This window comes from Cibotium barometz, chromosome 15 (assembly GCF_041138505.1).
Source record: "Cibotium barometz isolate CiBa-2024 chromosome 15, ASM4113850v1, whole genome shotgun sequence".
NCBI lineage: Eukaryota > Viridiplantae > Streptophyta > Polypodiopsida > Cyatheales > Cibotiaceae > Cibotium > Cibotium barometz.
This window is the reverse complement of record NC_141060.1, coordinates 21,882,694-21,897,523: the sequence shown is the minus strand read 5'-3', so window position 1 is coordinate 21,897,523 and position 14,830 is coordinate 21,882,694. Positions and strand designations below refer to the sequence as shown.

The window sequence follows — 14,830 nt, the reverse complement described above, 5'->3', positions numbered from 1 at the left end:
GAGAGAAATGAAATGTTATATTAACGTCTTCAAAAGGCCAAAGTGACCTATGAGACCAAAGTTACAACCATGTGATATCTGATACACTGTTTGGAAAAGAAAAGAAAGAACTGAAGGTAAGTAGGGAGCATCTAGAAGTAGCAACTAGGGAGAGTGGGAAGCTAATGCTACTAGTCAAAATGGGGTACATGAGTACATGGATATATGAATACATGAATATGGGGGAGTACAAAAGTGACAGTGAGTACAACAGTATATGGCTAGAATGGTAATCATCCTAGGAGCTCTATTATGGGTCTCTGCCGGATGGCTTGGATATCTGCCATAGTGAGATGCCTGGTCGGACGAGCCCGATGCCTCGCAATGGTGCCTTGAATCCTCCGGTGTAGGCACCGTCTCCGATGTGAAGATCCGCGAACCCTCGGGCGTCTGGATCTGCCCAACTGGATAGCTCTCTCAACTAGAGTCCCATGGGGTGCCTGCTATACTGAGCTATCGGCTGTGTGCCTCCTGAGTAGTCCCTCTAAAGAAGTCAGTAATCTGTCTCTCTGTGGACTCCATGCCAGTTGGGCGTCTGCTCCTGATAATGGACTCTCTGAGCCTAGAGATCTCCAGGAGATAAAAACCCAAGCATCTCTGATCACGATAGTCCATTACTCTAGCCAGTGGTCCAAATCCCTCTCTGAAAAGGCAATGGTAGCGCCCTCGAATCTCATAGTATGCTGTGCAGCGACAGATGTAGTGCTCCTCCGTCTCTGGCTCTGTCCGACAAATCTGACAAATCCTGTCCCCTGAGGTATGGCTCTAAATCTGCCTGTCTCTATCTCTAACTGATGTGAAGAGGTACGGATCTGCCCAATGGCGCACCTCAATCCATGAGACAAATGGGTATCCATGTAGCTCGGTCTAAGTATAAAGCCATCTCAGTGGTGCGGAGAAGATGGTCTCTATAGAAAGCCATCTTCGTCCCCAACTCCTGTGAGGGCTCTAGCCATGTCGAATGAGGTCCTGTTTGATGACTCTACTAATCTTAGAATGTGTCAAGGTGAGAGAGGGTGCCTCTAGAGAGTACTGGAAGGGTGGAAGTCTTTCTTGCCTTGACTACGACCGGTGATACTCCCATCTCGGCTCTAATAATCTCATGGGGTACCGAGGCCTTAGCCCGAATCATCCTGGAGATCATGGACACAAGTGGTCTCTCCATCGATCTCCATCCATCGTATGTGCGTCTGAGAGAGAGAGAAATGAAATGAAATGAAATGATATATTAACGTCTTCAGAGGGCCAAAATGACCTATGAGACCAAAAAGGTTACAACAATTGGTGGATCTGATACAATGTCTGTGTAAGGAAAGCTAAAAACAACTAAACAACTAACTGAAACTGAAACGACTATGAGGAAAAGTACGGTACTAGGAGCTCCTAATGGATAACATCTGGGAGGAAAACTCCAGCAACAAAGGTAAGCTTCATACACATCACTATCCAAAGATGTCTCTCATCGGTCGATGGCGGAGAGACAAAGAGAGACAGAGAGAGAGAGAGAGAGAGAGAGAGAGAGAGAGAAAGAGAGAGACAGAGGAGGAAAAGAGTTCACCTGCTGGCTTTTTAGCTTGCACACAGAGGTGGGCTCTGTTTTCTAGGCGCACACAGACCCACGAACTACACTCGTGAGTGGTGAGTCTGCAAATCGTTTTTTTTTCATGAAAATTCAGCCCGTTATCTGTTCGTATGATTATTCTCCCCTTTTGCCCAAGTTGTTTTTTTAAAAACAGCCTGTCAATTACACTTTTTTCCCCCTTTTGGCCATTATTTTGTCTACTGCCCAAAAAATTTTATATAAAAAAAAGCCAAGTTTGCAAACTCCAAGAATGCTGCAAACATTTGCAAACCCCTGGAAACGCGAATGTTTGCAACTATGATTGTACTCATTGCAGATTATGACGAGGGGCTACAAAAGCACATGGATAGGTTACAGGATTTTTGCACACAAAGGGGGCTCTCATTCAACCTTGGGAAAACCAAGGTTATGGTACTCCACACCTATTTGTCACAAGACAGAAGTGTGCTTACACTAATTAAAGACTGAATTCTTCATCAAGCTTGGTTAATTTACCATATACATAGCCATGAATCAAGAAACACATCTCTGATATAACATAGCAAGGCATCCATATGAAAACTCTTCGCAAAAATGTAGTGATGACACAGCATTAGGGACGAGAAGATGGGCTGCCCCCCCTCCCCCCCCCCCCTCCTTCCCCCTTCCCCGTGAAGGTGAATTCTATTGTCTTAAGGGAGTATTCTTATACAAGTACATTGAATGAGTAGCCTCGCCTAGCCATGCACCACCGTTTCTTCCAAAAACTTTGCATGAAGACAAATCAATCAATTGGCTAGCTTGCAAGTAGCCCATCTACCACAAGCAACATAGTGCTCAGCACCGCCCTCAAAGATTGCCCAGCAATCCTCAAGCGATGGAAGCCTAGCGTCCCAATATCCAACTATCCAATAGCTGATTACCACATTAGGCAACTGCGCAGCAATTCCCAAGAGTCTCCCCGCTTGATTCTTCACAGAAAACACTAGCAATAGGTACAAGACTTGTTCTTCTTCACCTCCAGGTTTTGATAATACCCTTCTTTTGTGGTTTTATGCCAGAGAGGGGCACAAATCAGGTTCAGCAGTAGTCTGGCAGCAATAGGGAGCTCCCACGCATAGCAAACATGTAGACAAATGGCTGGAATTGCTGGTTGTCCAGCTCTAATGCTGCCACACAGCTTTGGGCTGCCTGAAAAGGGCTGAAAATAGGTCGTACAACAGTAGCTATGCTAGGAGGGGGCTGAAATCAGGATGTTCAGCTGTTGAGGCGTGAGAAGGGGGCAAGAGAGGAATGAAGTAGGGCGCCCAGCTCTAGGCATCAAGTAGATGTGAGAAAAATGGAATGAGATAGCTTCTCTTAGCTGGCAAGTGCTCTTTTATAGGCTTGGATGGGGTAAATAGCTTTTCTTTTTTCTTTTTTCTTTTTTTTTTCCGGGAAAAAGATCCTTCAATTAGTTAAAGAAAAATCAACCACAAGGGGCTAAGTACAACCACAATGGGCTAGATACAAACTCGCCTCGTATAAGGGTGGAAAACAAGTGATCGAAGGAGAAGAGATGCTTCTCCTCCGGTTGGCTGCTTTGTGAGGAGAAGGCTATCTCATAGGGGGGGGTGGGGGGTCGGGGGGAACAACCTCACGGTGGTCTGTAATGCCAAGTGGGGTCAACGCCTCTATTTGTGAGGAAAGGACCAGGCCTCCAACGTCTCAAGAAGGCTTCCCGCCGTATGCGGTCAGAACCTCCCTGTAGCCAGTGACCGCGGAGGGTGTGAATGATTTGGAGGTCCATTCTCGTGCCCGAAAACCAATCACGCTCACCCTCTGCAAAGTGGAGCCTCTGAGATCCTCCAAGGGGTACTCTAATCTCATTAGTCTACCATGGGATCCGATAGAGAAAGTGAGCAAACCACTGTCCTCGTGTGCTCCATGGACCACCACAAGAATATCGTCTCTAGTAAACACGCCAAGCCACACGGGGGAGGGCGGGGGGTGTCTGGTCTAGAATAGTAGTCAACCACTTCCGAGGAATAGCAGAGTCTATGTCGATGCTTTACATGCTAGTGGATGAGATTTCATGCAAAAAGGTGCGGCTGCATGAGCTTGGATTGCTAGTTGACATGACCTTTAGGGGTGGCATATCGTCTCTAACACCATCTACAAGGAAACCTCCATCATGGGGTGCCTTATGTGCTGGTCCATGTGCACATGTCCCTACATGATGCTCTTATATGCTTTTTCATGTATCTACACTACTGGACTGACCCTTAAATGCACTATTCTACGTAGCTTGTGCCTGACATGTCCCGGACTGGGGCTCACAATGGGGCCACAACATAGGACAACTAATTCTAAAAAGGTATTAATATTGTATGATGTTACATATAATGCTAAGCAAGTGTGTCACATAGCACCACAATGCAGGGTGCATGTGACAATCGGCATACCAAGCCACCCCCGGCTTCCCTAACATGAGCCAACGACCTTGGCTTCTCCAACAACAACTTAGCACTTCAAGCCAAGCAACTGACCTCCAAATCAAAGCCCACAACTGGCAAACCATACATGGTGGTAAACTCAAAGCACCGCCACATCCACTGCCAGCATGACCGACAAAGCCGACAGCTGGTTTCCTCAAAGCCACCAACAAAGCTCCACGCCCCTCGAGTATGAAGACCGACATCAAGGCGAAACTACTATCGGCAAGAAGCCACCAGCGAGAAGAAGACCTCATTCGGCTGCTACCAACGTTCTAACAAGCGACAATTAATGCAATGCCGACGTGGTTGCTCTTCCTGACAACCGGTAAGTGCAGGTAAACACTTCATCCTCCTTTTTCTGCTTATTTTGGCTCCCCACTGAATGGTTAGAGCGCTTTTCATGAAGTTTAGAACCGGTACAGTCGGGTTTGTTTGCACCTACTCGCTTGGATAGTCCAATTGTTAAACAACTCGCAAGCCTAACATAAAATCATGCTAAGACCATACCCAAATCAGCTTCCACTTACAACTTGACCCTTGCATGTTTTCAGTGCGCAGACAATCCTTCCTACCTTGTGGTCCATCCGGCACCCATCCATGCACCCATGCCTTTTGTTGATCGCACCCAATGGTCTAAACTGAACCTTATCAAGGCGCTCCGACACCAGATCCCATTCTTGCTCGGAGCATCTATGCCCTATGCCAACACTTTGCATGCCTTCGTCGATCCAATTCTTGCCTTGTCTCGTCTTCTTCATTGAGTCTCATTCTTGCTCAATCTAGCCCTCTTTCCATCCATGAATCACATTTCTGGTGTCTACATACTCAAGAGTATTACTAGCCTTGCATCCGCTCACAACACGTTGGGACTTCCTGAAGATGACCACTGGAGAATCCTCCATCTTGCCCAATCAAATGGGCACATCCCACTCGCGGTCTATGTAGCTGTCAGATCCATACACCCAAACAAAGATCTTCACACAAAGCGGTGAATTCAATCAACCATACTTTGCATCTTTCTCCAAGGCACCAAACTTGCCTACATTCGTGCTAATCAAGCAAGGTAGAGATGCCCAAAAGGTCAAAGCAACTCCGCATGCCCAGGGTCGGCATTGTTCGGCAATCCGACATTTCATCTCAAAGTCGCGCAAGCTTTGTAATGCTTCACTTCTTTCTGTTGACATTGCCACGCTTGAAGCAAGCGGACTGAATTGTTACCAACATTTCAGAAAGAGGCTCAAGAAGCATTTGGATCCATTCAGTGTCTGAAAAGCCACCCATAGTTCGTGGTTTACTAATGTTCGTGCCAGCTTGGGTTTCCTCAATTCTCCATTCTCATGGACAACCCAACCTCATTCACATCCAACTTATCGGCCACCCTTGTTCTCCAATCAACTACCAATTTCCTATCTCAAACCATGTGTAAGAGTTGAAGAAAGCAGATAAATAAGTGTTGAAGAAACCATAGTGTTGTAGCTTTCACCGAAAGAAGCTTCTACACGGGCTTACCTTTTGCCCAATGCTCATGCACATCACTTGTAATATCCACGGGCTTTGCATGTAATAGACACATAGGCACTGTTCTTTTGTGAACTTGCATTGAGCCTCATTACCGAGAGAAATCTAGGTACATTTTTGGAGGGGGGGACCATGGCGGACGCAAGCCTGGTCCATGGTATGACCCATTGCCTAGACCTTCCTCCAATTAGTAGGAACCTTGTATGGCCTTGCCTTCGACCACACTACCCAATGATCCACCTTGCCTCTATCCCAAGTGCTCGACAACACCAAATCCCTTGAGCCACAGAGGCTGCCCAGCTCCATTGCAACTATGAGCACAACCATGCAAAGTTTGCTACCATGCGTCAATTAATGTAATGATCTTGACTCCCCAAGAAACGGGTATCAAGTAAATGTTGAAGAAAGCAGCAAAGAGAGTCGAAGAAAGCAGTTGAGTTGGCGAATTCTTTGTGTGGAGAAGTTCGCACATGGGTACACTTTCCACCGACTATCCATGTCCGTCACTTGCATATTTCACTACATGCATCACAATTTGTTTTCACTACTCGCATCTCATGGCACACAGAAACACATGCACTTGCAACTAACCTCGTCAATTCCAACCCTTTAGGTACATCACTGGATGGGGGGTCCATGGTATGACCCATTGCCTGAACAACCCTTGCACTTGCAAGTACCTCCAACGCACTTCAATACATGCAACCTCGGCTTTAAATCCAATTCATCGCCAACACCACCTTGCCCTAGCCAACATGTTCACCGCGAAGAAGTCTCATTTCTCAGCATCACGTTGTGAGATCAAGACATACTCTCATGTGATGCAATGAAGATCCGGATCACCATCTATCCATGCAAATGATTCCATTGTAGTCTCGGCGCTCTTTCCGCTAATCATAGGGTGCGGACCGCATCTACCAACCACCTCATGTTGCCATCCATCATGGCTATCCAAAGCTTCCCACCACTTTGCCTTGCCTTTGCCTGCGGTTGGGTCCCAAACTATACCACTTAACTTGGGCCGTCAACTTCGTGGTGTATCCTAGACCTCCACACCTTCCATCCCAACACAACTTCAGCTTTGACTTGGGTGACATGAGGACACGGTCACCATTAGGAAGGGGGGTTTTTTTACGCGCTTGACCTACTGGGAGGCGCTTTGTCATCTTATCTGTGCGAACAGGCATTTGTATTTTGTAAGATGGCACTAGAACATGTAAACAATAATACCATTGGCTTAATATCAAATAGGGAAAGTCTAAGGACTTAGTGTACATGCTTGCTTAAGACTAGCAATAGAGGTCGGATCGTTTTTAAGTTTGGCCGGCCTACTGTGAAAATTGGTCACTTGTGTATAAGTCATTTTTGACAATAAGAAATACACAATCATTCCCTTGCAATACTTACTTGTGAGCTCTTCTCTTCCCTCGTCTTGCTTGCTTGTATGCCATTGAATCTTGCTTGCTTGATGGATGCTTGCTAGATAGGTTTGATTGCAAGTTTTCTTCTTGCATTAGCTTCTTCTTCTTCCCTCGCCTTTTGTGAGAGAGAACCGTTGTGAAGACAATCTCTTGTTGCCTCCATCTCAAGGCATAGAGAGGTCTCCCTTCACCCGATTGGCAAGGAGCATCCTGGTGTGAAAACAGAGTGAGGAGGTGACAGATGAGCTAGTGCACCTACAATGGGAAGTTGCATTTGTGGCTCGAAGGCAAGACCCAACGACACATGCTTTGGTAAGGCTAAGGTAAGCTCTTGACTTTGAGATCACACTTCAAGAAGAGGTGCAAGGCCATTTGTACCATCTTGTGCTTCTCTACATATGGCCCTGTATGGCTGTCAGCTCTCTATCTCCACCATCTCAGTGGCTTCTTCTGCTAAGCATTGTCTTGTGTAATTCTCTATGAGGTATGACTGCAGATGTAGGGTGGGTAAGGGGTGCGAGTGGACTGGAACGAGAGAGAGAGAGAGAGAGAGAGAGAGAGAGAGAGAGAGAATTGAAATCTGTATTAACGTCTTCCCTATGAGACCAAAAGTTACAAATAATCTGGTCAGATGAAGTACAAATGTCAATGGTGTATAATGGAAAAAAGTGAGAAAAGATCTAAAGATCTATAGATCTAGAGATCAAGAGTAACATGGGAAAATGGAAAAAATGGGAAACCTGGGAAGCTACTAAGAGGGGACAAAAGTGTCCACACAGAGACATCTCTGCGCGCGTGAGGCTCAGTGGATGAAATCCCTCGTAGGTCACTGAAGCATGAAGACAAGCTCCTGTGGGGTGAACTGCCTAGAGGGTATCTGCTGGTGATTTGCGATGATCTCTCCAATCCTCCCATGCCATGTGGATCTGCTACGGATACCCCGAGGTCTAGGGCGTCTGTCCCAACATAGCTGAGAGGCACGCTCGAGAGTGACCCTCCTAGATGAGGTGTGTCCTGACCTTCCCTCTGCTATGCTGAAGTGATGCTCCCAAAGAAATCGGTAAGCTATCTCTGCACAGGACTTGTGTGTGAGAGTCTATCTATGCTGGCGTATCTCTAGTAGAAAAAGTCCTAGGCATCTCTGTCACTGTAGTCCATCACTTTGGCAAGGGGGCCGAACCCCTCTCTGAAAAGGCAATGGAACCTTCCTCTAATCTCATAGTCCACGGGGCATCGGCATCTACATGTAGTGCTCCTCCGTCTCTGGCTCTAGCCGACATAGCTGACATATGCGCTGCTCTGTCGGTATCTCTGTGGTCCATATCTACCTGTCTCAGTCCTCAGCTGATGAGAGGAAGTCCGGATCTGACCAATAGTGCATCTGATGCCATGTGACAAATGTGTGTCCATGTATCTTGGACGAGTGATGAAACCACAGGTGATCTTTGTAAAAACTCATCTTCGTCCTCCGTTGGTGATACCCATGTCCTCTCAGTGTCTAATGTGATAATATCCTGCTTGATGATTCTGTTCACCTTTGAGTGGTGCAAAGGCAGAGAAGGGGTGTCTAAAGAGTACTGAAAAGGTGGCAATCTATCCATTGAGATCCCATGTAGACCGAACCATGTAGTCATCTGTGCATGCTAGCATGTCTCATCTCCCCTTTCTGCAAGCTGTCGTGATGACTCCAAAGCGAGCCTAGCATATCTGTGTCGATGGAGCTCCCATAAACAGTGGAGGAAAGATACTGACCTGGTAAGAGCCTCTACTGCGAGTGGTGCAGCAGCCATCTCTGCTCGAATGATCTCATGTGGGACTGATGGCTTACTGCGTATCATCCTAGCAATCATCATAACAAGAGGTCTCTCCATAGACCCCCATCCATCGTAGGCTCCCCCCGCCCCCCCCACGTGCGGTGGCGGCGATCTAGGCTTGGTCCCCAGATGGGGCCACCACATAGTAGAGTACGGGAGACCAAAGTATCAAAGAGCCATAATTTGGTCTTGGGCTCTTGAAACTGTACCTGTGAGCACATCTTCTCTAGCATCCCTAGGGCAGCATATCCTCGTGTCGATCTTGCCTCAGCGGCTGCTCGCATGGAAAAAGCTGGGCCCCTAAATAGGACTCCCAGATACACATAGGAGATAACCTGCTCCACAGTCTCCCCTCTATAAATGAAACCCGGTGCTGATTTGCTAATCCACCGAGCTGAGGTATTAAAAATCATAACCTTAGTCTTGCCCAGGTTCACCGTCTGGTCCCTGGCCTCCGTGTAGGCCTGTAGTGCATCCAAATGTCTCTGCATCCCCTCTGGAGAGTCTGCTATAAGGACTATATCATCAGCATATATAAGCAATGGTATCCAAACTCCTGCCAAGGAAGCACCTCTCCCCTCTCCTCTATCAATAAAATCTGAAACCTCATCAATGTATAGCCCGAAAAGAGTCGGAGACAAAGGGCATCCCTGTTTCACCCCTATGGTGCTGTAAATCAAGTCTGAGTTTCCTTTCGCAGTCTTCACTCTGCCAGTGACTGACTCATATAAAGTAAGTACCCCCCAAGTGAGTGTTGGCGGTACCCCAATGTCATACATCCTCTGCATCAGCCTGGCCCGTGGTACTGCATCAAAAGCCTTGCGAAAATCTACAAAGCAACAATATATCCTCCGACCATGTGCTCTGCCCTCAATAATGGCTCTGAGCGTAAAGATATGATCTAATGTCGAGTATCCCTGTCGAAAACCTGCCTGGCCTGGAGCTCGCAATCCTTGAGTCTCTGCCCAAATACTCAACTCATGCATCAATAATAGATGCATATAGTTTGGCCAAGGTGTGGCCGACCATAATGGTACGGTAGTTGCTGGGATCTTAAGACCTCAATATGGGCACAATGGTGTTATCTCTCCAATTAGCTGGAAAGCCCTCACACAAAACCATGTTGAACATATGAGTCAACAAGGGTGCCAACAAATCTCTCGCATATATAAAATGCTCCGCAACTAGGCCATCATGGTCCTGAGCTTTCCCTGATTTCATCCTGTCAATAGCATTATATACCATGCTCAACCGAAAGAAAGTGGAGGCCTGCAGCCGAGGCTCCGCTGGATCTGGGAGGTCAGGCTGGTCAGGCACCTGGTAAAGAGTAGTGGCATACTAACTACATGCATAAAGATTACCAAGAGTTGTATGTTCTTTAAAATGTTAACTACATGCATAAAGATTACCAAGTTCTCTCTATTGACACGGGGAAATGGGGTGATAGCACCATTGTAGCTATGAATATCACAATTTATCTACATAAAATAACGGTCCAGAAATGCATGTTGATAGGGATGAATCTTTGTGCAGCTGGCTGATTTTTGCTGTCGTAAGTTAGTATATCTAAACACAAAAGCCAAAATGGATGCAGTACACAGAGGTAAATTTTTAGCACCAAATGTACATGGGAGGCCTGCATAGTATGCAGGTCTTCTTTTCTTGTTTCCATGTTCATAGTCTATGAAACTTTGTAACACATGTTGGTCTCACAGACCCATCATTGGGTCTTTTAGACGATAATAAAATCTCTCTATTTACCTTCCATTTCCAGTTTCATTTTCTAGGTGCCTGTAGTATCATCTTTATTTTTCATTTTCTGGGTTTTTTTTATCCAGACATTGTATCAGATCCACCATGATGTAACTTTTGGTCTCATAGGTCATTATGGCCTTTTGAAGACGTTAATATAACATTTCATTTCATTTCATTTCTGTGGGTCTTTTGTAAACGTTAATAAAATCTCTCTCTCTCTCTCTCTCTCTCTCTCTCTCTCTCTAACTTTTGGGTCTCATAGGTCATTATGTCTTTGAATATCTTGCCAAATGGCATCTGGACTCCCCTTTCTTATAATGTTGTACCAGTGCTTCTCTCACTTCCTCATAGGTCTGACCTTGATGCGCTAGACTCCTTCAAGTCTGAAATCATTTCCTTGCATCCCCTTTCACTAACATGGACAACAATGTCAATTTGTCCTCATTATTGTCCTTTCCAAATGTGAATGCTTTCAGCTCCATCCCAGCCAAAAAATCTTCTGGGTCCTCATTGGCATGACCATAAAATATTGGATATGTCATCATTGTTGTAGCCATCTCCCTAACTGACACTTCTCAGCTGCAACCAGCAATCTGAAGGGTGCCTTCTGAAAGCCCTCCTCAGTGGGGGCACGAAAACAATGATGGCTTCAGGAGATACTGCCTCTATAGCTCCATCTGAAAAAGCACACCACTAAGAGAAGGGACGAACATAGACACCACAACCCAGCAAAATCAACACCAGGAGACACCGGCGCACCCAGCTGATAGCCCCTCGGCTTGAGCTAACACAAAGGAATACTTCACTAACCCCCTAACCACCCTAATGACTTCAGCTGTTGACTCAGTTGTCCTGTATGGTCGGCACTGACCTCCAATGTCTTTGATCTATCAATTCAGAGTCTCTCCTGACTCTAGTTGACACCCATCTGACAAAAACCACCTCCAGTGCGGATGCAGAAAGGCTCAGAACCTGCCTCTGAAATCAACTCTTTGTATCCTGTCTGAAATCTGCTCTCCAAAACCCAAAGTGTCCTCCACCATTAGATGGCTTCACAAACAGGTCTCAAAACCTTTCAGAACTAGTCAGCTGACCTGAGTTGACCTCTATCTGAGAATATACTTTCTTGGCTGACTCAAACAAATCAGACTTTGTATATCTTCTGCATCCGAAATCAACAGCAATTCTGACCCTTCTTAAAATGTCCTCCGTCTACCCAAGCTGACCTTGCTGACGCAAAATCATTGTCCTCTGAGTTAACTGACACCACAGGGATCTCTAAGCACTTAAACAAAACTAGATCCAACCCTTAGAAACAATCAGCTAACCAACTGTGTCAGACTACTGCCTCGGACACACTGTAAAACAGTAATCCATGTCTGTTGACAGTTGACAACTCTGACTGTCAGACCAGACCCAGAAACACTTCTTACCCACTGAGAAAAGTCAGCTCAAGATCCCCTCACTCCCAGCTGATGGTTCTGACGTTCAGCTGACACAAAACCAACTCTATTGACAAAATTAAACTTACCCCAAACAGTTTCATCTTCACAATTTCTCAAAAAATTGACTCTCTTCAAATAGTTTTCTGCAAAACCTTAAGGTAGTTGAAAATCTTAAACCCCAACAACTCCACCTTCTGTGGATTTAAATCAATAGCGCAGCATGCTTTAGACTCTGAACAAATTGAGGGGAAGAACAATTGGATACAATATTCATCATAGCAATAAAAGCTCTCACAAAGATAACCACAAAGAAATCAGAGAAGGACTCAACTCAAGCCCACGAAATAATCAACAACAAATTATAGTGCAACCACTGCTTGCAGGTTTACAACTATCTGATACGACAAGAATATATTATGAGCAATCCTTGATTCATTCAAGTATCTAACAATGGTGTTTATAGGGAGGTTCAGGGACACCAGTCCACCACACAGAACTCTCTCCCTCCAACACACCCCTGCTCTGAACTGAATCCAAGTGTCCTCAACCAAATTCCCCAGTGTACCTGCAAATGCTTCCCAACTGCCAAAAATTTTTTATTTTATTTTTCAGAAAGGAGACTTCTATTAAGTATGAAAAATTTTACAAAATGGAGATTTCACACCAAGCAAGGTGGAGATCTCAACCAATCAGGAGCCCTGTGCGGCCAATAGGGTCCCGAATGAGAGGATGTGAAAAAGATATCAATGTCCCACTCTCTCATAAACTGGGCGCGCTTCCTCCCCGTAGCCCTCGAAGATCCTTGGATTCTGGCCCAGGTAGCCATAATGGTGTGAATAATATCACTCCAAATCCTACAAAGACACTGAGAAACAAGAACGGGAGTACCCTCAATGGCCTCAGTGCATCTAGCCTTCCAGATATTCCAGGCTGAGATGCTAGCAATAATCTCCCAAGAACTATCTAACCTCTGTGCCGGAGGGACAAAGTGTGAAAGTGGCAAATCCTGAAGACAACACTGTCGAGCAACTCCTTGCCTAACCATAATGGCCAAGCTCCTGTCAGTCCCCTCGAACCTCAGCTGAGGCCCAGACTATGTCAACCAAATGATAGAACCAAAAGAAATGATAGCATCCCTCTTAATCCTACCAAAGAGGTGTGGAATGGCAGACCAAACCCTCTATGCTTCCGTGCGTTCCCATAAACAATGGTAAACTGACTCCGAAACTCCTGCACATCTAGGGCATGCTGGGCAAGCACCAGTAACAGACCTCCATTGATTGGTGGCCAGACCACCATGAAGGGAAACCCAGATAAAGGAGGAAATCTGTGGCTTCCTATAAGAGTGCCACAATCTCCGCCAAAATGCCCTCTGAATGTCAATCGAAATGCTGTGAGACTCCCAATGCTTAAGAGCACTGGAGCAAACTATTGTACAGGGGAGATGTCAACACCCACCTGACAACCAAGGTATCTAGCAAAGCATCCTCTCTCAATCCAAGTAAAACCAACATCTGTACCCCAATCTGCAAGAGGAGAATCACTGATCCAAAAACCAACTAATTTATGCCAATTGATAGTAGCTCTTGCTGCCAAACAAAAGGCCTCCAAGGCTGTCCGGAAAGCACATAAACAAGCATGTGAAGCCTCAAGGAACAATGCGGTATCATCTGCTAACTGAGAGTCCAAAAACTCTTCCTCCGTGCATAAAGGCAGCATGAGACCCACAACACTTGGGGCAGCCCGAAGAAACCTGCTCATAGCCTCAGCTACAATGAGGTACAGTAAAGGGGTGAGGGGACAGCCCTGCCTCACCGAACGGGAAATCTGAAAACGTTGTCCGCGCCCCCCACAAGCTAAGTGCTATGAGCCTCCCTGTATAGGCAAGACACCCCTCTGATCCAGTTTTGGGAAAACCCCATATGTGCCATAGTGCCCTCCAAAAAATCCCAATCCACTCTATCATAAGCTTTTTCAAAATCAAGCAAAAGAATGGCAAGAGGCTGCTGACTAGACTTTGCCCACTCAACAGCTTCCCAAGAAAGAAAAGATGTTATCAAATATACTCCTTCCTTGGAGGAACCCATTCTATGTATCATGGATAGTCCTTTGGAGAATCGGCTGCAACCTTATACTCAAGGCTTTAGCTAAGATCTTATATGCAGATCCAAGGAGAGTGATGGGCCTCCATTGTTTAATGTCAATCTTGTCCCCACTCTTGGGGATAAGGTGAATCAGCCCCTCCGTGAGGTAAGGCGGCATCATACCCGACAGCCACATTTCCTGAAGGGCAACAGTGATAGCATCTCCAATATGATCCCAAAAAAGAATAAAGAAAGTGGGAGAAAGACCATCATCCCCTGGGCATGAACCACTGGAAAGAGCATGTAGTGCGTGTAGGAATTCATCCTTCGAGAAAGGGGCATCTAGGAAAGAACACATAGCATCTGTAATGAGCTTGGGCATGCACTCCCAGACTTTCTGCCATGCCACATCTCTCGGAGGAGAGGGCATTACCTCACAGAATCGCTGCTGCTATGGGAAGGCCTGTGCGCTGAAAAAAACTCTTTGTTGCATTTGCCACCCATCTAAGTCCAAAAAGCCTCGTTCGCATGAAACGCGAACTCAACCCTCCTGTCCATTGCCAACTGAAGCTTTGCTCTAACTGTGGTCAAGAGGTCTGTAATCCAAGACGCATGTGGATGCTTTTCATGTTCCCTCTGAAGAGCAGCAATCCTACGCCTAATAGCTCTCTCCTTGTCCAGAGCCTCCTTCTTCTTGGACAAGGCAGTGCTATGAT

At 46.0% G+C, this 14,830-nt stretch overlaps 1 protein-coding gene across 5 annotated transcripts in view; it reads left to right on the top strand.

Moving 5' to 3' along the window:
* Window positions 1–14,830, top strand: part of LOC147631063 (uncharacterized) — a 199,467-nt gene that overhangs the window by 113,350 nt on the left and 71,287 nt on the right. For all 5 annotated transcript variants that reach the window (XM_086809385.1, XM_086809382.1, XM_086809384.1 and 2 more), the window contains one exon: window positions 10,364–10,433. In XM_086809385.1, coding sequence (XP_086665511.1) covers window positions 10,364–10,433 — 70 coding nt within the window. The remainder of the gene's footprint in view (window positions 1–10,363; window positions 10,434–14,830) is intronic.